Raw genomic sequence first — 27,762 nt, 5'->3', positions numbered from 1 at the left:
AGTCAGCTAAGCATCTGCCTTTGGCTCAAGTCATAATCCCAGGGTCTTAGGATCGAGTCCCACCTTGGGCTCCCTGCTTAGCAAGGAGCCTGTTTCCCCCTCTGCCTGCTGATTCCCCTGCTTTTGTGCTCGCGCTCTCTCTCTCTCTCTCTCTCTCTCTCTGTGACAAATAAAATCTTAAAAAAAAAAAAAAGATAAAGTATGTCCAATAGTTACTAGAATATGCATGTCTGCCTATATCTAGCTCTTTGCAAAAATTAGCCAGTTTATTTACTATAATAAGCTCATTTTGCCACTCCAGGTTTCCTCCGATGACTCTGTTAACTTGATCTACAACCTACACCTTCCTCTGGATTTCACTGTATGCTTCCCATTTTCATTTCTTCTCATTCTCTCCATCCCAAGTCAACAATTAGCCTACCCATTTCCTAATTACTCAATTCTAGGCCTTTCCTTATTCCCCAAAACAAACCTACACTATTTGTAGTGGTTCTAGATACAGTGGAAGTGGACACTCTTCCAAACATGTACCCATCTACCGGCAGTCACAGACCTTTCTAACGAGAACCTTTATCTTATTTGGGTCCACAGTTATTTATTTCCAGTTCTGCTTTCCATCCAAGATCTACCTTTGTAGTCACAGCAGTCTTTCTAAAATTACAATCTTATGGACGCCTGGGTGGCTCAGTTGGTTAAGCGGCTGCCTTCAGCTCAGGTCATGATCCCAGCATCCTGGATCAAGTCCCACATTGGGCTCCTTGCTCGCAGGAAGTCTGCTTCTCCCTCTGCCTGACACTCTGTCTGCCTGTGCTCACTCTCTCTGACAAATACATAAATAAAATCTTTAAATAAATAAATAAATAAATAGATAAAATTACAATCTTATATTACATCCTATTCTTTTCACTCTATCATGTGGTCAAAAGGTTAGTTCCAAACCCCTTAACACAGCTTACAAGACTTACACAGCTTAGTTTGCAGCCTGTATTAAAGCCACTTTCACCATTTTTCCTCTATGTACCATAAATTCTAAACTATTTTCAGTTCTACAAATGAGGAACAGTCTCCTCTTGCATGCTTTCTCTTTTCCGTTCTGTTCCCTTAGTTAACTCCTATTCATATTCAAGTCTCACCTTAGCTGTCTTATCCTTTGGGAGGCCTTCTGTACCTCCTAAGTCTGGGTTTACATACTTTACCATTAGTGTTGGTTATTCTGTATTGTAGCTGACCTTATATATTTCTGTATTCACCGAAAGAAATATAAACTCCATGAGAGAAGTAACCAGGCACATCTAATCACAAATACATCCTCACTGTCTAAGCTCAGTGCCTTTAAATATCACCTAAAATGTCATAAATGTTTAAAATTTTCTCTCTGATGCATTGATTACCACCTTAGACGCTATAATAAACTACAGCTACTGATCCATTTTTACTTCAGAGTTCCATTTTGTAATAACTATCTTAGTTTTAGTATGCAATTAGACATATTTTTCAAGTCATTATCAAAGGATTTAAAAAAAACTAGGATTTTCTGAATGTATAGGTAGAAAGCAAGGAAAAAAATTATTGCCCAAAGAGAAACTGATGCAATATCCACTTACCAGGTTTGAAATCTAAGGAGGGCCAAAAATGTTTTGCACTATAATTTCTGAATTATTTACAGAAGTTTTGGTGATATGACAGGAAAATCAAGAATATACTTTCTTTATGAGTCATTTATGAAATAAATGCCAAAGTCAAACTAAGTTATATAAAAACTATTAAGGGTTAAGGGAAAGTATGCATAATACATAGTTAACCACTATGCATTTAAGAACATACTTTCACGTATATCCTTTTCCCATGTGTTTGACATATTATTTCCTTTTTTTATGTTTATGGAATTACTGACAACTTAGAGTTCTGAAAGGAGAAAAGAACAATACCGGTTAAATGAACGTTTTCACAGAATGAGTTTTTTTTTTTAAAGATTTTATTTATTTATTTGACAGACTGAGATCACAAGTAGGCAGAGAGGCAGGCAGAGAGAGAGAGGAGGAAGCAGGCTCCCCACGGAGCAGAGAGTCCATTGTGGGGCTCGATCCCAGGACCCTGGGATCATGACCTGAGCTGAAGGCAGAGGCTTTAACCCACTGAGCCACCCAGGCACCCCCAGAATGAGTTTTTACAGGAATCTTTGTTTCTTAAACTGGGTAAATTGAGATAAAATATCATAAAATATATTTAACTAAAATGTGAACAAATCCTTAGAGCAGAAAGTATTCTATAGAGGTTAAGAAAAAAATTTGAGATATTTCCTTCTTTTCAAAACTGTCATCTTAGAAGGTACATTGTTTTATGATGTTTATGGATCTTTTATGATGAAAAATAAGCCAAAATATAATGGAAAAAAATCACAAGATGACATAGCCTTAAAAGAGAAAGAAACAGTAGAAAAAATAATTACTCTTTCATAGAGTGGAAGGAAAAAACAAAATCAGGAATATAATTATGGTCTGATGAAGAAAATAAGAATAAAAAACAGGGACTCTATGTATGTTGAGGTTGCCTATAGTCTTCCCGTAAAGTCTTTGGAAACTGTATCTACAGGTTTCTTCTTGATCATTAACAGCAATACATCATTTAGTTGGGAAATACAGTCAACCATACATAAAAGAGATGAGGTATAAAGAAAAATATGAAAGACAAATTGGCTAAAATCAAATTCCAAATAAAAGAAATACCTGCAAAGCTTAAGAGTATCTCAAATGCTATTATGCTCTCCAAAAAAGGAGGGTGACTCTTGATCATTTGTATATATGACATCACAGGATCTACACAAGCTATTCTAAAGCTGTGAATGGTGACCATGGAGACACAGGGGGAAAAGTGTGGGGTTGTAGAGGCCTTTGGGGTTTAAAGCCTGTGTTCAAATTCTCTCCTTGCTGCATACACACTCTGCATTTTTGTTAAATGCAAAACAAAATTAATAAATCAAGTCTAGTTGTAGGGGTGAGAATTAAATGGGACAACATACATAAGAGACAATCAGTAAACATTAATCTCTTCCTCCTCTTACACACTGCTACTCAAGGCTCTTTAAAAATACATTAATTTTACTTCATATAACACATAATTTAAAAATTATGTATAAAGATTATCTATGAATACTAAAAGTCATTAAAATAATGATAATTTCTCAACTTAAAGTATTTTAACTTTTTTGAAGTGGTCATAGTCACAAAATATTTTGTTAGACTCTTTTAAAAGCTTGTACTTGAAATTTATATTTTTAGTAACAAATTTATATTTTTAGTAATGTGGAGGTAAATCACATTATTGTTTTAACTTTAGTTTGCAGTTTTGTCTTGTTTTATTTTAAGTGGGAAAATCAGAGACACTGAAAAGAAACCAATGTTTCCTTAGCTAGTTGGTGGGAGAAAAAAAAACATATATATATACATATACTCATATATATAATCCATCAATTAATCATTCTACCAAATATCTTTAGTTCCTACTGAAATCATGAATTGGTAAATAATCTGGATATCTAAATAAATTCTTGCCACTTACTTCCAATCTTGCCCTGAATAATTTCAAGGAGGTGACCCATAAAGGCCAGATCTAAGCTAGAAATTATGACTAATAAAAGATCTGTCTTTCCTCTATCGGTTTTTAGCATTTTCTATAGAAATTTAGTTGCACAGGCACCTGAATAGCATGTGTAGTTGGCTCACACCAACTAAATCTCTGAGGAAGAGGTAAAAGAACCATTTTGGGATAGATATGAAAAACTTTATGCAACAAATGCATATTTGGAAACTGCAAAAGGAGCATGCAAATCAATTTATATGCATGGGTGAATGAATATAGATGAGCTATTTTCAAAGTATAGGCATCCTGGTGTAGCATAAGATATCTGTACAAAAGGAATGGAAAGGAGGTGAATTGCTCAGCTTAGTCATCCAGTTACAATTTTCAATGGAAAATTGCATTGTCAGTTTCCATTATGCCTGCACAAATTTAGACAAATTAAAGAGTCAACTAAGTAATTATTGATAACATACACGTGTATGAAGTAAAGCACACAAGCCTTGTCAGTCATTTGGAACTTCTCAGATGTTTCTAGAAGTTCCATTAGGAAGAGAAGCCATTACAAGAATGATAATACACTTGACGATGAAGCCAATTTGGGACTCAATGCTGACTTATTCAGCCATCTCTCAAGTTTCCTTTCAGAGAAGATGAGGGCAGAGGGAAATGTTGTAAATGGAACATTAACAGAAATCACTCTGCTGAGAAGAAATATTCTATCTGCTTCCAGACCATGAACCTTATTAGGATGCCTCTGTTAAATGCCAGAAGAATGATCATACAGCCTGACAAATGCATACAAGTTAATTAAATAAATAATCAATTGATCAATCAATCATTGGAATTATATAGGATTGAAATTCTGTAATTCTCTCTTCTGTGATATTCTTTCAGAATATATCCTGCATGGTTAATGCCATATTTTGTTCTGACAACATGAACATTCTGTTTTTATTTCTATAAGAGAATGTTCAATCTAGAGTGATAATACAAATCCTTGATAAGTCATAGAGTGAGTCTGATCTTCTGAAATGGGCTATTAGTTTGACATTTCAAAATCTTATTGAAAATCCCTCAAGATGGAGAGTCACCAACATCCTTTGTTAATCTAGTTTTAGTACTTGCAAATATATTTTTCTCACAGCAATTTAAATAGATTTTTTTCTTTCCTCTCTGTGAAGACAATGAAACATCTGATCTTTACAAGTTATTTACCTCTTTTACATAAAAACATACATATATATACAATATATATATATACAATCCAGCTGTGTATACTATACATATATGTATGTGTATATATTTGCAATTTGTCATGTTTACTAACCAATATATTTTAACATATTTCATCCTACTTTATATATATGTATCTCACTTATATCATGTTGTGAGACATTATATATGGGCCTACCAATGTTTAGTTAGCTAATTACGATGTTAATTAATCTTTGAATTGATTCCACTTACTTGTTTTTACCATTACAGATGATTGCAATATGTACCTGCAATCATACATTTGTGAGACTTGTTCAGGTATTTCTGTTAAAAAAAATTCCTAGAAGGGGAACTGCCCTGTTAAAGGATACACACATTTTAAATTGTCATAGCTACTGGTAAATTTCCCCTAAAAACAGTTGTCATAACTCACACTCCAACCAAAGATGTGCAAGAGCATAAGAGAGCCTATAATTACCACATCTCTGTCAACACTGTGTACAATCATGCTCTTTAATTTCAATCCATTAAGCAAGAAATAACAACCTCATTTTAATTTATTTTGCTTTACTTATGGAGATCAAGCTTCTTTTCCTATATGTATTGGCTTTTTGTATTTCTCTTTTAAAGAACTACTTATTTGTTTTCTCTGACCATTATCTTCAATATTTTCTTCTTAAAATCTTGAACCTAATTAAATTTGCTAACATTTATTGAGCTCCTACTACGGGCTAGTCTGCTGGCTCTTACTTATATAACAGAGTAATAAATAGGAGTATAAGTGCTCCCCCGGGGACTTAGAATCACATGAAGAAATATGGTGGGGTGTTAAATAACTATAATAAAATGTGTGGAGTGCAATATTGTATGAACCAAGATCAACACAAAGCCAGCATTTGCTCTGCAGGAGGGTCAGGGAAGAACATCAGGGAGAATTTCAGAAAGATTTTTTAGATGAGTCATGAATGATGGGTGGAATTTCACTCAGGGTAGACAGAAGGCTTTTGGTCTAGAAAAAATAGCACTAGAAAGGGCTCCAAGACATGTAAATACCATAATTATTCATAATACAAATAATGTTGGCTTCCATCACAAGGCTTCTGTTGGGAGAAAGTGGTAAGAAATGAGACTGAAAAGATCAGACACAGATTTCAAAAAGTACTTGGTGCCACTCTTAAGAATGTGTGCTTTCTCCTTAATCCTTAAGCCAAAAGAAAAATACCATTTTTAAAAGACCATCCCAGTAGTAGAGAGGGATGCTTTGGGTGGGGAAATGAGGAGTACTGCTTGGGATTAGGAAAAGTAGTAAAAATTATAACAACAATCCTGATGGATGAAGAAGCTGAAACAGTGTATCAGCAGAATCAAGTGAATTTAGGTTACAGAGAGCACATGACTTGTATCTGCTCACACCGGTGACAGCACTTATTGCATTCATGCAACAAATTTATGCAATCAGGCATGTATCTGCCAGCGTACCCCATTAGAATGTGAATTCTTTCCCTTTGAAAGTTGTGAACCAAAACATAGTATTTCACCAAAAGGTAAAACAAGTTTCCCTTTAGTTTATGCCAAAAAAGTATTTGTTAACCTGATGCTTTTTCTACCCATCCTAAGTACCTAATGACTCACCACAAACTGTTTTCTTGAGGTATAGAAAAATCCAATGATTGGAGTAACTTGAAATTATGGTAACCTAATTCAAAGTGTGAGACAACCCATGAACTATAATTTTTAAAAGGATCCACATGGTTGTCACTCTTTATAGGCATACCACCACACGTAGATTTTTCAAAAGCAAAGCTCATTTTTACTACAACTGAGAAAATCAATAATATCACTAAATCGTACACATGTGCACCCTATTATAGGTCTTCATACATTGTGATAATAGTAAGTTTTATTCATACTGTTGCTTCCTGAATATTTTATACCTGTATTTAGGTTTCAACACTTTGGTTTGTGCTTCCAAATTTTGACTTCAAGAGAACTGAGAACATAGAGGTGAACAGCTACGTAAGTGCTAAGATCTCATCATGTATAGAACAGCTTCTTAGTTAGTGGTTTGGGAATGATGAATGAATTCATCAACGAGCAAAAAACATAGGGCTCAAAGATGAGACAAGATTTCTGGTTCACGTAACTTGTACTAAGAAACCATGCACATTACAGAATGCCCAAGAACACGTGTTTTTTTAATGTTGTGGTTGTTTTGGTTTTATTTTATTTTGTTTTTAAATAAAAAAATTACTTTTTCGCCTTCTCATTCCATTTTCCTCCAGGAAGAATTCGCATCAGTGCCAAAAAACCCTTCCATCCAAATCTCTGTTTCCCAAAGAAAGAGTAACTGACACAGAATAGAAAAGGATGGATACAGGAAGGCATCACATGGCCACGCTGCCCAAATTTGGGCAGCAGAGCAGGAGCACCACACCTGGTGGGGGGTGGATTCAGTCTAGGGAGGAAACCCTAGAGAAGGCACAGTGAACAAGCGGAAGTGTGAACTGAGTTGAGACACAGGCAGCTGCTGTAACTCGAGCTCAAACACGTTCAAGGAAACCTGAAACTGGGGCAATCCACTGTGTAGAGAGGACGACAAAAGTGGCTGGCTCAGGGCAAACATGTGGGCCAAGTGTCTGCCCAGAGTCTACTCCGGGGACACTTAATGTGCAGCAACAGCAGGTTAAGGCAACTGAGAAGTAATTAATGAACTAAGTTCTCTTGTGGCAGTTAATGCCATATTTTAAACAAATGCATCTGTGAATTATAACTTCAGATACCTTTTAAAGTCGTTTTTTCTGTTTGTTTGTTGCCAGTGGATAATTTGGGCTTTTTTGTTGGGGGGGGGGTTGTTTTGGGCTATTTCTATCTCATATTTGAGAGAACTGTGTGTTAAATGTTTTCCAAAAAGTCTGATTGTTTATGTAACTGATATAAGAGCTGAAAATGTATTCTGAAGGTCATTTAGTCCAAGCCTCTGACCAGAGAATGGGAAATCCTAAGCAATTTAAAACTGTTAGTCATGTATCTAAGCTATTTTTAAGGATCTCCAGGAATAGAGATTCACCCCCACCCCCACTTCTGTAGGCTGTTCTCACATTTATACAAGAATTACAAGCAAATGGTGGTTTGTTGTGTTTTGTTTTTCCTTAGGCCTAAATCAACACACTTCTTGTTCAAATTCATTTCTACTGTGTAGTCCTCTGTGGACCAGACTACCAATGCCAGGTTTCCTTAGTCCATATTCTGTTTATCAACTCATATTTTTCTGGCCTACTTTTCTTGCTAACAAATGCAATGCTATCAAGACCTTTCCCTTTACACAATTCTAGACTGCCTGATCCACAGACACTAGTAAGAGGCAATTTTGTTTTTGTTTTTGTTTTTAACTGCCAAGTAACAACCACCTACTAAGGACTTTAGAAACCCTCTGCCCAGATAGATATAGATATACACATAGACATAGATAGATATAGATCTATCTTGGTACTTTCAAGATATAATGGGAAATTAGTAAGCCAGAAAGAAGCAAAAGGAAAGGTTAGGGAGTCAGTGAAAGTGCAGCATGTGATGAACAAAAGGGAGGGTTGTCCCAGGTCTGGGAAACTAAGAATTGGAAAAGCATTAGTTAGTAGAGGAAACACAGTGAGTAACATAAATAAAGCAGGTGGCTATTAGGACAAGGAGGCTGAATGTCAGATCAGTTTCACAGAAGGGGGATCTGAAACATTTTTAGCTCAGTGAAGACAGCACTCTTTCTCTTAAACAGATAAAGATAATTCAAGGAGATATTGACTACTTGAATTTTATTTCCACTGAGGACATAACAAGAAGAAATTAATTTATGTCAGCAGAGAACGGATTTTCATTAAATTTAAAGAAGAAATTCTGCCTAGGAAAAGTTATTAAACACTTAGATGGAATACTGAGAGGGAGAGAAAATGAAATTGCACTGGTTTATACAGGCATCATTTAGACACAGGGCAAATTCTCATATGCGAAAGAGAGTGTGGAGGATGTACATTCAGTTATTACTGAAAAAGAATGAATTTCAAGCTCAGGGCATGTCCACAGGAGGTCACATAGCCCTGGTCTGAATGCCAACTGTGCAATTTCCCAGGGTGTGAAAGGAGTGATTTTAAAAATCTCTCTGTACCTCAGTTTTCTCAGCTGTATATTGGGGGAAATCGCACCTACTTTAAAGGGTTGTGGGAGGATTAAATAAATTAGTATGTATAAAGAACTTAAAATAGTGCCTGGCACTGGGTATGAGTTATGCAAGATTTTGCTATCACTGTCCCTGTTGTTAGTAGGATCAAGTCCAATGACATCTTGCCAGAACATACTAAGGAATGATTATATTTTATGTGACTCTAATTTTAGGTGATAATGTATTGTCCTTGTCTTCTTCCCTCCTCCTAGCTCTCCAGCACAATCTCAGGTCTAGCAGTCAAGAAATTCATGTTCTAGTCCCCTCCTCCACTAACCAGATGTGTGATGTTTCTTATTTTAATTCACTAGTTCTTAGTATTCTTGTTGTTTCAAATTCTGTTCTTTCTCTCTCTCTCTCTCAATTTACCTTCTTCTTCCAGCACTCATTTTCTTCCCCAATCATCTTCTTTCCTCCTATCTCCTGTTCCTCTTTCAGTTCTCAGTCTCATTTTCTCAATTATTACACATCCTGAGCTCCACAGCTTCCCTGAGGTTTCATCATCCTTCAATTCTCCATCCCTTGTGGGCAGAAGACACTACAGGATTGTATATTTGGCCCCAATCCAAATCTTTATTGCCTCGATTTAGGAAGAAACACAGCATTTTCTGTGTTATACAAACAAGGACTTTGTCCAGGATGGATAACATTTGGGGTGTAGGAGAAGGGGAGGTGCCCATCATTCTTTATTTCTAATGACCTCTGGGAAAGTGCACAGCTCTCAGCTAACAGTCAGAGAGAAGTGCCATTCCCAGATGAAGAATTACTCATATTTTTGAAGCTCTACCTCTTGTCTGTGTTTTTATGAAGGAAATCAATGTAGAGAGTAGAAGAGAAAACAATGGATGAAATTCAAGTGGAAAGGAAAAACATCAGCAACAATAAAAAACAACTTTAAATATTATTTGAAACCAAAAAATAGAAACTGTGATGGAAACAAAAAAGCCATATTATTTTAGTTCCACCATTCTAATCTAAACAAACACTGAAGAGGCCAGAGGAAGAGAAAATTAATGATGTATGAATCTAAAAATTCTCATATAATGATAGAAACTGACCAATAAGGCATATTAAAATTTACACAAGACTCCTTTAAATATTAACAACTAAAATTCTTATAGGTTTCCCAACTACTCTGGTAAGAGAGGTTTGGGAGCTGTTTTTTACCCAGATCACTCTTTTGAAATATCCCTGTGGTGGATGGCTTATTTTGAACTCACTGGGAGCTCATTAAATGAGTTTAACCCCGTAGTTTTCTTATGGATAAAGTCTTAAAAATGTCATTATTAATATTAGCTTAATTTTTTCCATGTGTTTGAACATAATTGTGGCTCATTCCAATAAAGAGTTAAATAATAACTAATATTTAATAATGATAGCTAAAATTCCATCAAAGCAAATTACTCTTGGTTATTGTCAGAACAATCTTAGAGCAAGACTTAATATAGTCAGATTTTCATATAACCCCCAGGAATTGTTAGGATATTGTCAATCAATAATATGAAAATGGTACTTTGTAAAAACTTCAAAATTTCAAATCCCATGCCTGGTCACAGAAAGTCATGTGTTTTACTATAAACACAGACTTTTTAGGTTTCTATGGTCTTGTGTAGAAAAAAATATATATTACATAGACTATTTAAAATCATAAAGACATATTTTAATGACATGTTTAACCAATATATTTGTGAAGATCTTAACATGATTTCAAAGACTTTTAAAAAAATGCTTCTCTGCTTATATAATTTTTATATATGTCATATTTTTGTATATATTTCTGTGTTTATACACATATGCACAATCATTTATATATGAAAAGTACATGTTTTCATCATTTTAAAAATCTTAGAACTCTAGGTCACAGGAAGTTGACCCAATTTTTAAAATAGGGGTTCATGTCTTAACATTTACAATGTACAATATGTTACATCCTATTTTTACAATGTTTTCAGTTGTATAGATTAAACATTTAGTCCCTTAAGGTTCACATGCAACGATTTTAAATAGTCACATTATTTCCTGGGAAAAAAACAAACAAACAAACCAATGTTGCATTCAGATAAAGAGTCTAAGCTGAAAAGTACTATCTTCCATATGGCAGCTATAGTTATATGCTACCATGCCAGCTATTCCCCTAAGGAAAGTCCAGGCATGCTTAATTATAGAGAGACATCATTACTTAGGAGAAAAACATGAGTCTTTAATTTCCTTGCCTCTGCTGGACTGGGGCAGTTCATTCTGCTGAATCCAGCAAAGTCTGAGTAACACTTAAGCTTAGCTGGTTCCACATACAAGGCCTGGTCTTGTTAGGTCATCCACAACAGCAGCTCCTAAACTGTGATCAGTGCTGTTTCTGTTACGGAATGTCATCCACACAGAATTCATTATGCCTATAATTAAATACAGAAAGCCCCGCCTGATGTTAGGGCGCTTGTGAAGCAACTGTTCTTCTTGGCAGCTCCTCCTTTAACTTTTGGACCACCAGATCCCTCCTGGGAACCAACCTAAGAAAGTGCTATTTGAAGTTGCACTGGTTCCTGTAATGTGGCGTCAGTGCATTTCTAATTACAGTCCAGACAGTTTTGAGCACAAGTTACTAGACAAGAGTCCAGGTCAGCGTTTTGGCTTGCCAGGTCAGTCTTGTTCTCCTCCCACTTCTTTCCAATAATAGCTTCTCATATATACCAGAAATAGCATAGGGAATACATCTTTCTAACTCTTAAGAACTGCTCTTGAATTCAACTTTCGGCAATGTGTTGGGAAGCCAAACTTATCCAAAGAGACACTACCTTCTCATTATGTAATTTCAATTAAATGCCCAGTGTACCATCATCTAAGCCTTCAGCAGAACCACGTTCTAACTCAGCAAGTCTAAGTGTCTGCTTATGTGATGGGGATAGATCTTTGTACTTGTGCTAAATCACCATGGACTTCGATAATTTCAATAATGTTATCTCCCAGACTATGAAGTGGATGCAAATTCTGTGTTGCTGGTTTTGTGAAAACTAAGTATTTTCATTCAGGAGATTAAAAACTGTAGTTCTTCCAATGCAATACACTGGGGATTTACTTCTAGTTGCATTAAAGTAAAATCAACCCATTAAGCATAATATTAATAGAAGGTCAACAAAAGCAGCAAATAAGCAAGTTATAGAAACAAAATGCAATGAATCCTGACAAGCTATTCTGTTTCATTATTATCATGACATTACGAAATGTCACTAAATGTAAGGGTCTGCCACAATCTTCAGTTCTGAAGTCTTTATTATAAGTCAGCCATTCATACCAGCAGCAAGCTGACAACCCAAAACAAATTCCCAGCATCCACTAGCTGTTTATTAAGTAAAACAGGTTATGTCATATAATGGACAGAGTTGCCTGCTGGGGTAATGGACACACCTGGGCTCAGATTTCAGCTCTGCCATGAACTATGTGCCTTTTGGCAAGGCAGCTTTTCTAATCCACAATTTTCTCCTCTGTAAAATGGGAATTTTGTAAAACCTATTCACGTAGAATGTGTAGGTATAAATAAGGTTAAGATGGACAAAGCATACTGTACAATGCTTTTCACTCAGTAAGCACTAAACAATAATTAGAATAACTTACAATTCTAAACAGAACAATTTCAAATTTTTTTCAAACACAAGGGGTGCTTATGGCACCAAGAAAAGAGGGGCATCTAGCGCATCTTTTTAAATAATTTTAGGTCTACTATTTGGGGGAAGAAACCACATATTTTTGTAGATTTGGAGAATATTATGAGAGTTATGGTTAGACTCGTAATGGTTTTTTTTTCCCCAATATTAAATTATTTCATTTGTTCAGATTTTACAAAGAAGAAACAAAGAGACGAATGCCCTCTTTACTCAGCTTGTCTGTACCAATGTATCAGTGTGTAATAAGAAAACTCCACCAAATCTTATATATACTATTGGGCATGAATGATCTAAACTCCCTCTAAAATGACCCCAACATAGATTTATAGAAACATGCTTAACATTTTCACTATTAACATTTACAACACTTTAGAGGCATCTACCCTTGCTATCATTAGATATTTCTTCCCAATGTTCACGTTTTTCTGGGAGTTTTCACCTATTAACTATTCATACTCTGAAATAAGTCAGCCTAAGTTCACAATGTATTAGTTGCCTGATTATGTATTTCTCGATTTACAATCTTGAAAACTGAAATGCAGAGCATCAGTGATCTCACTCTACTTTTAACAGTGCTTTGGAGGCAATACCACATCTGGAATTTAGTTGTTCAGACACCTTGCCACATTCTGTTTGCCCACACTGTGTAAATACCAAGGCAAGAAAAGGATTTGAGAGAACACTGCACCCATTCCCATATTCAAGTAGAACACATGGAATCTATGCTTAAAAGAAGTGAGGGGGGAAAAAAAAGCCATGCAATTTCTGAAGAGCTCTAACACAATTATCCAAAAAACCTTTTTCTTCCCCAAAACCTAATTGGGATATTTTAAGTCTTACTATATAGCAAAGACCAAGAAATTTACCAATTCTTGTGTTTTGAGTAATAGAAAAGGGACCGAGCTGTAAAATTATACATAAGTGCACAAGAAAAAAAGTATATGAGGTTTGTATAATATTGTTTTGTACAGCAAACTCTAAACATTTAGAATATGTGCTGAAGTGAACATGAACTGAAAATTTTTAGACCGCAAAAATGACTTATTCTTAATTATGTCAAAAACACATGTGCACTTCTTGAAAATAAAGTTTGCAGAGAAATTTCAAACAGCAGCTTTATATCTCAAGAATAAAACAAAACGTTAAGTATCTATGATACTTAATTTCCAATGAATATTTATAGGAGTTAAGGTGTGGCCACCAAATGTTTACTGAGAAAGAAACACAGAATGGGTCAATGACTGCTTTTCAGGAACTAGTGTAGCTCAGGGTGCTGCTTCTCACAATACAGCTAAGAAGAGCATAAATATTATACAGTGTTAGTCCTTTCTGTAGTCAATCATTTTTTTTATCAGTTTATTATTACCTTTCTCTAAAGGTATCCAAAACTGGAACATGATTTCACTGGCATATATATAAATTTACGGTAAAAAATATAATCTGTTTATAATAACTGCAAGAACATCTTACTTAAGCTTTTAAAGCTCGAACATATTACCTAGCTTCTCTGCAGATACATGTAAATAACCTTAACTTATAGGAGAGCCTCAAAGACAAATCTTAAATAGAATAGGCCGATTAGATATCTATATCTACACACCGGAATAAATATAGTAAGAATCACTCTTTAAATATAAGATTGAGAGGAATGAATGTATTAGTTTATATGGAGGGTGATAGTTTTTAAAAATGTTTTTGTGTTAAAGGCTTTCTTAATAAAAATTCTGAAACAGAATAAATCAAGAATTAAGTACCTATGTAATATTTTTCTTTATTGCAGCAGTTAAAATACTGAAAGCCTAGAATCAAAATAAACCATTATACACTGTCACAAGAAAGACATATTGAGTAAGGCTCTTGGAGAGTACAACATAGTATGACATTGCCAATGGGCTCCAAAAGCCTATAGATTTGCTAGGTTTATCTGGGGAAACTACATGATAAACCACAGAAAGCGTTCTGGTAATTTTCACAGACAGAATCAAGCGTTCCTAACAATGAATGCCCTTAGATTTCTATATGTAACCAAACTCACAAGATTCTAACTTCCTTAAAGAAACAATCTTGTTTTTCCCTATGTTCCCCTATTCAGTCTACAGCTTACAGTGGGTGCTTAAACAAATTTTATTAACTGACAAACAGAAAATAATGTTTTCTCTTTTACTCTGACCCCCTATCAGTGTGTTTCCTACAGTGTGGCCAGAGTGACATTTTTGAAGTATAAATTTGACAAAGGTGTCAAATAAACACTAAACTCTTTCCATTATTTTTCTATCACACTTATAAAGATTCAAATCCTTGATATGATCTATAAGGGTCTGCAAGACCCAGGCCTACTCCGCTAAGACCTCCATATTCCAGGGCCTTCTCTCAGTTGCTAGAATATGCCAGGCCAACTCCTATACCAGGCTTTTCTCCTCTACATTTACATGGTTTACTCCTTCTTGTCTCTCAGCTTTAAACCTCAATCTTCAGGGAAGCCTTCTTTGATTAGGTTAGTTCACACTATTTTAAGTTCTCACAATATTATGTATTGTGTATGTATCTTGTCTTCCAATATACATACCACCATTTTAAGTTTCCATCTACTTTTTAAAAAAGTATGTCTCCTCATTGGAATGCAAGGTCTAGCAAAGTAAGAACTATTTCTGAGCGTTTACTCACATATTTTTTTACCTGAGCCTGCTACTCAGACACATAAAAAGCATTCAATCATTATGTGCTGAATAAAGAAATGAATGCAGATATGACTGAGTGAATATGGTTGTCTATCTGATCACCTTAGTAAAGTCATAGAAAGCATGGGCTTTATTAAGTGACATCTATTATACTACCATGTTTAGTAATATTTAGTAAATAGCCCTTTTAAGGATATGTGTTTATGTCCATTTAAATAGGGAAAGTAAATAAAAGTGACACTGAAGAGTCTAGTATGAAATTTTAGTATAAATGACCCTAAAATACATGAAACCTGCAAATTTTTAAAAGTATAACTTTACTTCTTATTGATCAGCTTTTTATTCTCATTTTTAAGCTAGACAGCCATGAAATTCACTAATTCTTTTAAGCTGCTAAGAAACTATTAGTCCTCTTAAGTAGAGACTTATTAAATAATAATGGTCCTGGGGCACTTAGATGAGCATGATTCACTGAAAAAGCTATATACCCCACAGGTATCCATCATTCAGGAAAGATGACATTCTTGGATACTTGAGTTCTGAGGCTCATTTTCAGGGTCAAAGATCGTAAGTGATATATAGGTTAGTTCTATCTCATCAGTCATTTATACATATATTTTTTGAATAATCCCTGAACCTGAAAAAATATCAACCCTCATAAAATGGAAATCTCATTCAGCAGAGAAGATAATATAGGGCTCTAGAATGAGAGTGCCTGTAGTTGTACGCAGGCTCTGTCACTAACCTGGTCCTGACACATAACCTTTCTTGTGCTTTCTTTCCATCACTACATAAATAAATAAATAAAACTTGCTAGGCTTGAATAAATTAGAGTAAGGATAAAACTGACCTCGTTAAATAAAAATATTCTAGAAAACCATAGTTGCAGAAGTTGTTGTGAGACATTCTGGGCCAGGAAAAAAAAAGAGAGAGAGAGAAAGAAAATTATTATTGCCTTTTTAGTAGTTCTGACTGTATTTTTAATATGAAGGCAACTACATAATATTAGGCTTTATTAAGTTAAAAAAGAAATTGTGGTTAGAAAAAGATATAATTTGAATCTTATTGAATGTTTGTTTTAATTTTTTTTTCCCTAAATTTTCTCTAATGAATGAGGATATGTTTTCAAATTAGTTTTTAAAAAGGATGTGGAAATCAGTGTGAATAGTGGCCAGAGGCAGGGCTCTGCCCATACTTCATCTGAATAGAAACCACCTATCTCTGGCCATCAATACAGGATTGGTGTAGGGAAAAGCATCCATTCTCAATTAATTATTTAACAGTCACCTGACACACATGAAATAGAGAAAATACATAAAAATGGAGCCAATCCTTCTGGGCAGATGGATTCTGCCTTTATCAGTCCATCTCCCATTTCTGTGATAATGAAAAGAATCCAGCCTTTTGTTTTTCTTTCATGACTAGTGGTGATCTTTGCACTCCGTTTTCAGATCAAATTTTCAAAACGAATCAATGCTCCAGAACCATCCTGATGGATTTTCTTTTCTGAATTGAATTACTTTAAGCATCAGGTACTATACTGCTCAATTATATATCTTGGTAATTCCAAATTCTTCCTTTTATGGAAAGAGCCTATCCACTGGCAAAATAAAATGCATTTCAGAAACATTTAATTCTGCTTCTCTTCAACATATTACTTTTGCCACGCTTTCTCCACTCTTAAGTGTTCCTGATTATGCATGATCCCTGGATCCCTACATTTAAAATGCACAAGATAAATAAAAATTTTAATTTAAAACACCCTCCCACACAGAACAAGCTGTCATTGTGTCATATTTGTTTCCTAATTTAAGGAAGGAAGTTATATCTCATGTGTCCTTCATTAAATTTTCTGCTCTGTATTTTAAAGTGGCAATGGGATATGTGGAGCAATTTTTCCCATAAAAAATGTTCTATTAAAAAATATATTTCTATTAACCAGTGAAGAGATATGGAGCTTCAAATTATAAAATAGCAAATCATCATATTTACCAGCTACTTCATTCAAGATTTACAACTAAATTAGATAATGGAGAGGAAAAATATGTACTGTTTTATTTTTGTAAAACCTAACTATAAAGCCTTGTACTAAACCCATGGAAATTTACTGGTTAAGCCGAAGTGCAGTCTAGCCCATGGAATACACAGTCTTCTATAATTACTAAAGCCAAAACAAAATGAAAACAAAAACCTTTATGAAGGCAGAGAATAATAAAATAGCCCTTTACTTTTTTTTTTTTCCCATAAACCCATGAAGGTTACAGAACTCTTCTTTTTCCTTCCTAACAAACTCCCTTTGCTGTTTAAACAATTACAAATTTTATCAAGTCTTCATTTCTCTTCAAGTCAAATGAGAGAGAACTGCCAAGTCTAATAAGATTTACAAGGGCTAGTTCCTCTTAGAAGTGTCAGCAAAAAAGCAAAAAAACAAACAAAAAAAAAAAAAGCAGGAGAAGACATTATACAATAAAATTCAGCCACACATACAGCTTTTGTCCTCACAGCTTTCAAAATCAGATTTAATAATTAATCTACTTTAAAACAATTACAGCCATAAATGTCATTTAGCCATGTGCTGTCTTGATTTGACCCATGCACTATCTACTTTAAACCCTGACACCTCTGTTGCTCAGCCACAAATATATCCATGCTTCATCTTTTTCATATCAGTCACTTTCTGGTCATAGGCTTTTCGGTATTTATACAGTATTTTTCCTTGATCATTGTCATGTAGCAATATTGGAGACACAAGAATGAATTTTATTTATTAAGGAAAGAAAATAAAACTTAGGTATGATTTGTTTTTCATTCCACACTTTTAATCCTTAAAAACAAGAGAATTTGCAGGTTGGCCTCCACGACTCGGATAAATATCATTAGCTAAATGTACTCAGAAAATCTCTTACAATCCTTCATATTCATCCCTTGTTTATTAGCCTACAGAAACTTCCCAGTCCAACAACGTCTAAATTTCTGTGTTACTTATCTTCCCAAGACATCTGCTAATTAAGAAATATGTTATTTAATCTCTAACATTTCTAAATATTAGCTGACCTGTCTCCCACTGCAAGAAATCACAGAAATCACATAATTTTTCCTAAACTGACAGAAGTTAGACTTGGACATAACCAAAGAGACTAACATTAATTCCAAGAACCCTCCTCCCTCTAATCCAGAAAACCTTCACATGGGCCCCCTCCCACGCCCCTTTTTCCACAACCAGGAGCAGGACTTTCTACGTTACCTATAAAAGGCAAAGCAGGATTCCTATGAATCCTGTTCCCCTTCTGTCCTTTACCATGAATAACAAACATGGAGATTCTCAACCATAGTGAACCTGTCCTGCACGTCATTCTTCACCAAATGTGTGCCCAATCTTCTAGATGCCTGTCTGCATCCTAGGGGGAACACCTGGGTGTTACGGACTCAGAGGTGGCAGAGGAAAGCACAGCAGTTGTTGAGGCGAGCCATGGCCCAGTTAAGTTGGGGGAGCAGCCTGACAAAGAAGCCGAGGAATCCCAAGAGGAGAGGTCATTCCACTTGCCACCTGTAAGTGAGCGGGGTCGGCACGAGGGTTCCCCTGAGAAAACTGAACCCGGAAATGGGGCTGCTCAGCCCTGAGGAGAACGCCAAAGGAGGGGCTGTGGGAGGTGCTAAGGCAGAGAGGCCAACAACAGGTCTTCACCTTGAAACTAGCTGAAACGCACTGTCCAGAGAAGGACGTCCCCATGCACCAGCCGGCCCCACCGGCCTCGCCCTGCCTCCCCGCGCCCTGCCCAGGCCGAGGCCCCCCAGGGGGTCAGGCGTCGGGCCTTACCTTGGCTGCAGTCCTTGCCGCGGAAGCCGGTTCGCGAGCAGTCGCACACCGCCTGGTCGTCCACCACGGAGCACACGCCTCCGTTGAGGCACACCCCGCCCTCGCCCTCCTCACCAGCCTCACACGGGCTCCCCCCGCCGCTGTTGGGCGGCTCGTCGTCCAGCTTCACCTCGCCGCTGTCCACGGGCAGCGCCTGGGAGGAGTTGACCCTCACGTCGCGAATCCACCCTTTAAAGGGCTCGCGCTCCCTCACGGAGGCCAGCGTCAGCTTGAGCGCCGCGGCGCGCAGTTCCGGGGGCAGCCCCCCCACGAAGAGCCCGCTGAACACCGTCATGTCCCTGCGCTTCGACTTGACCTCCACCCACTTGGCCTCCACCTGGTCGATGAAGAGCGTCGTGTTGCGGAACTGCCGGCGGATGCGCACGTTGTGCCATGCGCCGTCGTTGACGGGCGTGTCAGCCAGCAGCGTGGCCGGCTCCGCGCAGAAGATGGAGAAGCTGAGCTGCAGGCGGCCGCCGCGCGTCAGGATGAGCTCCAGGAAGTCGCAGAAGCCCTCGTCGTCGAAGTAGAGCACTAGGCCGCGGGCGCTGCGCGTCTTGAGCTGGAAGCTCATCTCGCTCTCGCAGCAGGCGTTCCACTTCGGGAAGCGCGTCCACTGGCCCTCAGCGCCCGGGAACTCCAGCCCGCTGCCCAGCTCTGCCCAGCAGCCCAGGAGCAGCAGCGAGAGGCACAGGAGAAAGCAGCCCCCGCGCTGGAGAAGCGCCGTCCCCATGCTCGGGGCTGGGGTGCGGCGGGGGGGTGCCGGGGCCGACAGGGTCAAAATGGTCCTGGACACCGTGATGTAGAAATAAGGGTCCGGAAACAAGTAGGGTAAGGGGATGGGCAGGAGTGGGAGGGATGCACCCTCCTTTATCTAGCTCTTTTTTTCTTCTTCTTCTTCCAGCAACCCCTCCCTCTCTCCCGATAGTCCCCTCCCAACTGGAAAACGTAGACCCAAGTTGTACAGGGCAGCAGCAGATCTTCCAGACCAAAGGGAGGATACACTTTGGAAGCAACGTTCTGGAAAAGGCGTTAACAGAAGGTCAAGGGAAGTCACTTATCCATCTGAGTCCCATGACCTAGTTCAAGGGCATCAGTGGTGTCAACAGATGCTTCACTCCTCAAATACTCTCATCTACCAGGTACCATCCCTGGTACCTGGCAAAAGCGAAGCAGTTAGACTGTTGAGAAGCAAATACTTCTCAGGGAAATACAAGAAATCAGCAATGAACCAGGATCCTTGGATACTTGTAAATGCCTCAAGTGTTTCTCCTCCAGATGTGCTGTCCCAAACCAGAAGGGAGAGAAAGGTTCCTTGCCTCTGTACGGGCACCACTTAACCCCTGAGCAGCTTCAAAGGCCTGCTTCTTCTGTCATATCATGGGCTTCCTGCATCACTGTAGCCAACGCAGAATTCCTTATGCATGGCCTCACAGGCTGGATTTTACTTCTCTTTTTCCCTCCCCAACAGTAAGTTTTGAACCCAGAAGCTGTGGAATAGCCAGAAGCTGTTAGGTGTCACAACAGCTCCTCTTCTTTCCTCTCTCCCTCTGCAAGGCCAAGCTAAGATGCCAGCATATCAGTTTGTTGTGTGTTGGTGATGCATTTTGGTTTTGTCTTTTTATAAGGACCCAGAAAATCTGCAGAAAATTAAAATAAAAATTAAATTCTAAAGTCATTTATAGTATCATATAAATCATTATTCAGTTCAGAAACCAGGTAAATAACCAGAGTTCTTAGGAAACCAGAGTTAACCTTACTGGAAGGGGCTTGTTTGTCCTGATCTATCAAGGAAGACCTAATGTCTCCTAATAGTTAATATTGCACTTTTACAATCTGTCATTACCCCCTTGCAGTTTATTATAACTGTTAATAGGTAACCCTCTCAGAATTTTATAGATCTAGGTTTATGGTTATCTTTTACTTTTCCTGAGAAAGTTTAATTTTTAAAATATAAGAAGAAGAAAAGACGCTTTTAGGGACTTCTGCTTATGATGTGTACTGATAATATGGACAATAAAAATACAACCTAGTCAAAACTCAGTTAATATATATTTTACAACAGGCAAGGCAGATCAAACTGCAACTGGAAGCTGCTGGCTTGGATTTGTATAGCGTTCTTACCATTTTATATTTTTCACAGAAAGAATATCAACAGTTTCTTGGGATTCTCTTTTAAATTTCAAACAGTATTTTCCTCCTTTTATTAAAGGAATAATCTGTTATAGGAGAGGTCATCTAACTGGAGTCCTATCTATTTGAGGTAGCATTTATGTCTCAATTGCCATAATATTAACTCCTTTAAAGATGGGTAAAGTATTTAATATTTTGCCAGCAGTGATCTTAACTCCTCTTCAAGTCCTTATGTAGCTGTCAGTTCTTGGAATTTGTGTGGTCAGAACAGTAGTTGGCATGTGTGTCACCTTAGCTGCTATGCCTCCAGAATGCTAGAATATAAAGTCATATCTTTGAATCACTCACTATAAAATTACCTCTTTATTTAACTCTAATCTGACAGGTTCCTGAATTGGTACAGAAATCATAACTAGTGAGTTGCTTTTAAGTCTTTTTTTTTCCAACCAAAAACATTACTCTCACATTTTGACACACACACACACACACACACACCCAAAAAAAAGAAAGAAAGGAAAAAAACCCACACAAATGGTTCATTTGGTCATGTCAAGCAAACACATGCATTTCCCTCAGCTTTTCCCACTATACTACACCACTTCCCTGCACACACATACACACACACATTTATTGCCTGGACATAGAAGCTCACTATCCAATTAACACTTTTTTTTCCTACAAGCTGAAACTAGCAGTAATTTATGGCACCGCATTGTGCTGCTGCTCCTCCATGGAGGGAGCTGAGAGCATTTCTCTTCAGTACAGAGCAATCCCTACAGGTGTCAGCTGAGAGCCACCACCAAGCCAGGGGATCCCACTTCAAGTTCCTCCCCAGATGAAATTGATGACTGGTTCTCTCTTTTTCAACACAGATACAGCACAGCACATACATACACATTGCCCAGTAGAAATAAAAAAGACATAAAAATCTCAATTGCTTATTTATTATGGCTGATACATTTCACACCATCAGCAATCACCAGCCATATCTTGTCTACTTCTGTGCCAAGCCCAAAGAAAGGTGCTCTTAAAAATCATCCTAAGATAGCATATTATTCAATATACTCTCATTTTATAAGTGGACTCGGACATCTGCCAATTTTTCAGTCATTTGCAAAATAAATCTGGAATTTTAAGATTAAGAGTAGTGCTTTGAAACCATCCAGAAGCTTATGTGTTAGAAAACCTTTGTGTGTGTGTGTGTGTGTGTGTGTGTGTGTGTGACTCAACTAGAGCCGATTATTTTATTAATTAATATTATATGGATCACAAAATCTTTCTTCACCTCCTCTCCTGCCCTCCTCCACTAATGCACACCTTGACAATTTTTTTAAGAGATAGAGAGTTGGGGGGAACACATATATATTCTTACCACTGGGGAGGTCAACTGACTCTCCCAGTTCTTAGAGGAAGCTCATTGTGTGTGAGAGAGTATCTGTATTTATATGGAGAAAGGATTCTCTCTAGGTGCCGGAAAAACCTGGTGAGTTCACAAATTAGAGGATGAAATAAAAGGATCTGAAAAACAACCTAATGCAGCCAAAGGAAGAAGCGCTCTAATTCAAAAGCAGACTAACAGCCTCATTAATCTTTTCTTTCATTTCCAGAATCAAATTCATTCCCAAGCCACTGGAAGGATCAATACAGTATGCTCATCCGCTGCAGTTGCATTTATTTTAATATGTTTATAACACACATACACATATGCACACGTATCTTTCCATGCATCCTTCAATACATGCCACCACAAAGAAACTGAAATCTTTGGGATAATTTTTAGAAGTACCTTTTCCCCCCTCGCTTTTACAAAGTCCCTCAATACCAATGCACACCCAAATTCTCCCTGGCTTTCCCGCCCAGTCTCTAAGCTCCATCTCTAATACCAGTGCAGTTTCTTGGAGCCTGGAGTCAACTGCACAAATTAAGGGCTCATGGGGAAGAGAAATAAAGATGTAGATACAGACATATTTTATTGCTTTGGTTTCTAACTTGTCTGTTTTCTTTCTTTTGCCAATAAATCACTGCATTCAGCCTTTAAGTTACTACCTCAGTTCCACCATCTCATCTTCTTGCCATCTATTTAAAAAGCTTCATGCAAAACAACGAAGATCTATACTCCTCCACCCTCCCACCACCCATCCTTCCTTGTGCATTTGTGGCAGATCCTGGCTCAGTTACTAGGGGGAAATATATCCTTCTCCAGGTTGCCTCGCCCCATCCCCTCCCCCAACCCAAATTGAGCTTCTTTACCTGCCCGGTTATTCCCCTTAGCTCGACCCAGAGCCTGAAGCATGCATCGGTCAAAGCGAATTTCCTGAGGTCTGTGGATAAGGCGACTGCCGCTGCCTTTTCAGAGGCGTCAGGCTTGAGCGTCTATCTCCAGGAGTGCGGGAGGGGAAAACAGGCAACGGAGGGGAGCAGGAGGAGGAGGAAGAGAGGGAAAGAGCTGGGAAGGAGGAGGCAGTGGTGGAGCCTGAGAAGGCTGGGTTACGTGACGCCGGGTGCTGTCCTTCTGAAAGAGAAGGGCGGAGCTGAGCTCTCCGCAGTACCATGGAGAGCGGCGGGCCGTCCTCAGGCGAGGATACTGGTGGGCTCGGCCGGCGGGCACAGCCCCTCCAGGTCGGGATGCTGCGGCGGGAGGTGTTTATACCTTTGCTTCGTCCCTTTGCAGGGGAAGCCCGATCCTGGAGGCGGGGACCTGCCGCAAGAGCTTCTAACTTGTCACCACCCACCCTCGAGAGAGAGAGAGAGAGAGAGAGAGAGAGAAACAGAGAGAAAGAGAGAGAGAGAGAGAGAGAGAAAGGGAGAGAACCGGAGAACCACGTAGCCTACTGAGCATGCCCAGGCCCCTGCTAGACCCACGGAAACCTGTGTGGAGATTCCACTTCTCCGGGGTTTAGTCGTGATTGGGCGAGGGTACCTGAAAGGGTGCCAGGGAAGAGCTCGGCAGCTAAAAGGAGGGGGGCAAGGAGTCGGTGATTAAGATGAGCTCTGGTTTTACTTGCGCGCTTTGGTCTCCTGTTCCGAACCCCTGAAAAGCTGCAGCTTTTCGAGGAATGCAGGGACAGGCAAGACTCACACAGTCGCTGGCATTTCCCCCAGATCCAACGTCCCTGCCCCACCCCTTACTGTGGACCTAACCTGAGTGATCTCTTCAAACCTTCACGATCTGCCTAGGCTGTGCCAGGAAGACGTGAGAGGGACCTACCCGGCTAACGCGCCAACTTGGAGACCAGACTCAAGTCTGTCTGACAGGGTGCTTTCTGCGACAGCCTCTTGTCTTCTCCAGCTTTCCGTGCTCGCCTTGGCCACTGGCATTCTGAGCTGAATCAAGTTCTCTACCTGTTTAACTCTTGTCTCCGTCTCCTCCTTTCTTTTGCAGCTGGTAAAACCTAAAGGAAGTGAAACTCTATGGGAAGCTCTAACCAAATCATTGGGCATGCCCAGTAGGCATTGCTGGGTTCGGTGACAAAGGAGTTAACTCTCAGAGAGCTTGCAGAATAGGTGGTAGAAAAGTCCGAAGTGTGTGGCTTTAAATTACAGTTTGAGTGCTATGGACATTTAAATTCCTAACCCTATTATATTCTTAGCCTGGGTTAGTTTTAGAGCAGAAACAGCAGACATATTTATTTCAACACCACAACCCTAAGAGTTCCAGCCTCAAATGCTGTAGGATAAGTCTATTATCTGCCTCTAGGCTCTATAAAGCAAGACTGTAAGAACAAGACAAATTCAGGAGTATTCAAATAATATACATTTCAAATGCAATATTCTATTCCTTCCAAAGAAACCATAGCTCATTCTTATGATAAGTGTATTTATACTTTCGCTACCTTTGTAAAAGAGTCTAAATAACTTGAAGGCAGGAACCAAAAGTTTTATGATTTTATTATCCTTAGAAAGGCAGTGTGTCACGCGATTAAGTGTTCGGGCACTAGAATCAGGTTGTCTGGGCTTGAGTTCCATCTCTGCCATCATTAGTGGTGACCTTTAGTAAGATAATTTACCTTATGATGCCTCAGTCACCTCATCTGTAAAATGGATTCATTATTAGCTCCCATATCTGTTTGATATTGTGAAGATCAAATAAGTGGGCATAAGATATTTAGAACTGTGTTGAGTATATACCAACTATTTTTATTAGTTTCAAACCTACTCTGTTCTGTTTGACTCAATGGAAGTCTCTGAAATCTAGATTTTATGGCCTTAAAATAGGAATACTCGTGATTGCCAACTCATTCCATAGGATTTCTCAGGGAATGGACTGAAATAATAACTGTTAACCTGACTTTTTGAAAATTTAAATAATGTAAAGCTAAGTCTCAAAAATAACACCTAACCTAAGTTTATGCAGTCATTAAGTGAATTTGGACCCCCCTCCACCCAAAATAGTCTATTTAATTCAGGGTCTTTTTAAAGAATTTTTCTATCATTTACCAATAGCTTCTAGAGAAAACAGCACATAAGATATACCCATATGGGGGTGCCTGGGTGGCTCAGTGGGTTGAAGCCTCTACCTTCGGCTCTGATCATGATCTCAGGGTCCTGGGATCGATCCCTGCATCAGGCTCTCTGCTTAGCAGGGAGCCTGCTTCCCTCTCTCTCTCTCTGCCTGCCTCTCTGACTACTTGTGATCTCTCTATCAAATAAATAAATAAAATCTTAAAAAAAAAAAGATATACCCATATATGTCTAGTACAGAGGTAAACCATACTGCAAAAGTAAATGGAATGGAAAATCAATCTTTAAGAATTGAATCTAGGGGCGCCTGGGTGGCTCAGTGGGTTGGGCCGCTGCCTTCGGCTCAGGTCATGATCTCAGGGTCCTGGGATCGAGTCCCGCATCAGGCTCTTTGCTCAGCGGAGAGCCTGCTCCCCCCCCCCCCCCCCGCCTGCCTCTCTCCTCTCTGCCTACTTGTGATCTCTGTCAAATAAATAAATAAAATCTTAAAAAAAAAAAAAGAATTGAATCTAAAGTTTCCATGATGCCCCTCAGATCTTATATGTGTATTCACCAATGAATCCTATGGTGATGGCAGATTTCTACAAGAACTCATAAGAGACAAAACCCTATCTTTTATCTGGAATCATCAAAAAAAAAAATCAATTGCCCCTGTTGTATATGACCTGAACAATTATCTGGTTTAATTTTGCCCTTGTAAATTTTGGTCTTCTCTTCAGTTGGGACACAGAGATCTCCCATTGGATCATAGCTTTAATTGGGCTCTCTTCTGTGGTTTTGATTCAAATGTGCATTAAAATTCTTATTCCTCATGCGTAAGCTTTAAAGATTTATTTATTTATTTATTTATTTGATAGACAGAGATTACAAGTAGCCAGAGAGGCAGGCACAGAGAAAGAGGAAGGGAAGCAGGCTCCCTGCTGAGCAGAAAGCCTGATGTGGGGCTCGATCCCAGGACCCTGGGATCATGACCTGAGCCGAAGGCAGAGGCTTTAACCCACCCAGGTGCCCCTCATGTGTAAGTTTTAAAACAAAAAGTCCTCTGTGCCCACCCCTTACACACACATATGCACACACGCACACACAATCTAGACTGAGGAACTACATTATGTGCTGGAGTTATCTGCTTTGCAATTATCAGATTTAAAGTAACTACTGTATCTAGCTAGTCTAAGGAACACGGACAGCCACAGATCTGTTTGGGATTTTTTTCAGTTAATATGCAGAGAGGAAACTATCAGTATGTCCTTAGAATAGGGAAAAAAAATCTGAACATAATTTGATGATTAAAGCTCTTACTTTATTCCAAAGTATGACTTCCTGTGTTGTTTCTACATAAACTGCTCCAACTTTCTGAGACTTAGTTGAGTTTTCTCATCAATTAAATAAGAATAATGGCATCTCACTTCACAAGATTTGATGGGGATAACACCAAAGTTTAATGTTAAGTGCCTACTCCATGCCAAACAGCACTTCAAGTGTTTTACTTACATTAACTTAGTTTATGACTCAAAACAAATCTAAGAGGTAAATTCCAGAATTTCACTTATTTTGCCAATGAGAAAAGTGAAGCACAGAGGGACTGACCCACTCAAGCTCACATTTAGCAGGTATAAGTGCAAGGAAGGATACAAATTGATGCCTGTGGTGTTAAACACTTTATTATATGACTTTCATCAAATGATCAAATATACTGAGCACACTTCTTGGCACAATGCAGATGCTAATGAATGTCAATTCTTTTTTCCTTCCTAAGGGTTTCATCAAGAGGAATCTGGGAAATTAAATGGCAAGTTTTTAATGTTATAATGTCATTCTTAATGACAAATACTGTATGAAATATCTTAATGGAAACAGGTGAGATTCTTTAATGTTTTATTCTGTTGTTATTTGTGGGTAAAATGTAAAATTATTCCTACAGATCTTATTTTGAGGCAATTTAACATTTGTCAGACCAATCTAGTATTTTTCTAG

General features: G+C 38.3%; 1 protein-coding gene across 33 annotated transcripts in view; it reads right to left on the bottom strand.

Moving 5' to 3' along the window:
* The window catches only part of NRXN1 (neurexin 1), a 1,174,729-nt gene extending 1,150,699 nt beyond the window's left edge, over positions 1–24,030 (bottom strand). For 11 of the 33 annotated variants that reach the window (XM_082745344.1, XM_082745355.1, XM_082745358.1 and 8 more), the window contains exons 1-2: positions 23,578–24,007; positions 19,156–20,834 (exon numbers count right to left, since the gene is read on the bottom strand). In XM_082745344.1, the coding sequence (XP_082601470.1) occupies positions 19,156–19,927 (772 nt within the window). In that variant the 5' untranslated portion in view covers positions 19,928–20,834; positions 23,578–24,007. Of the gene's footprint in view, positions 1–17,941; positions 18,886–19,155; positions 20,835–23,577 lie in introns of those variants that run through there. The other 22 variants (XM_082745377.1, XM_082745380.1, XM_082745366.1 and 19 more) reach the window with 5 other exon arrangements.
* Positions 24,031–27,762: the final 3,732 nt, after the last annotated feature.

Source organism: Mustela nivalis (assembly GCF_964662115.1).
Source record: "Mustela nivalis genome assembly, chromosome: 8".
Taxonomy (NCBI): Eukaryota; Metazoa; Chordata; class Mammalia; order Carnivora; family Mustelidae; genus Mustela; species Mustela nivalis.
Note: the sequence above shows the minus strand (reverse complement) of the source record. Positions and strands in the feature narration are given on the sequence as shown.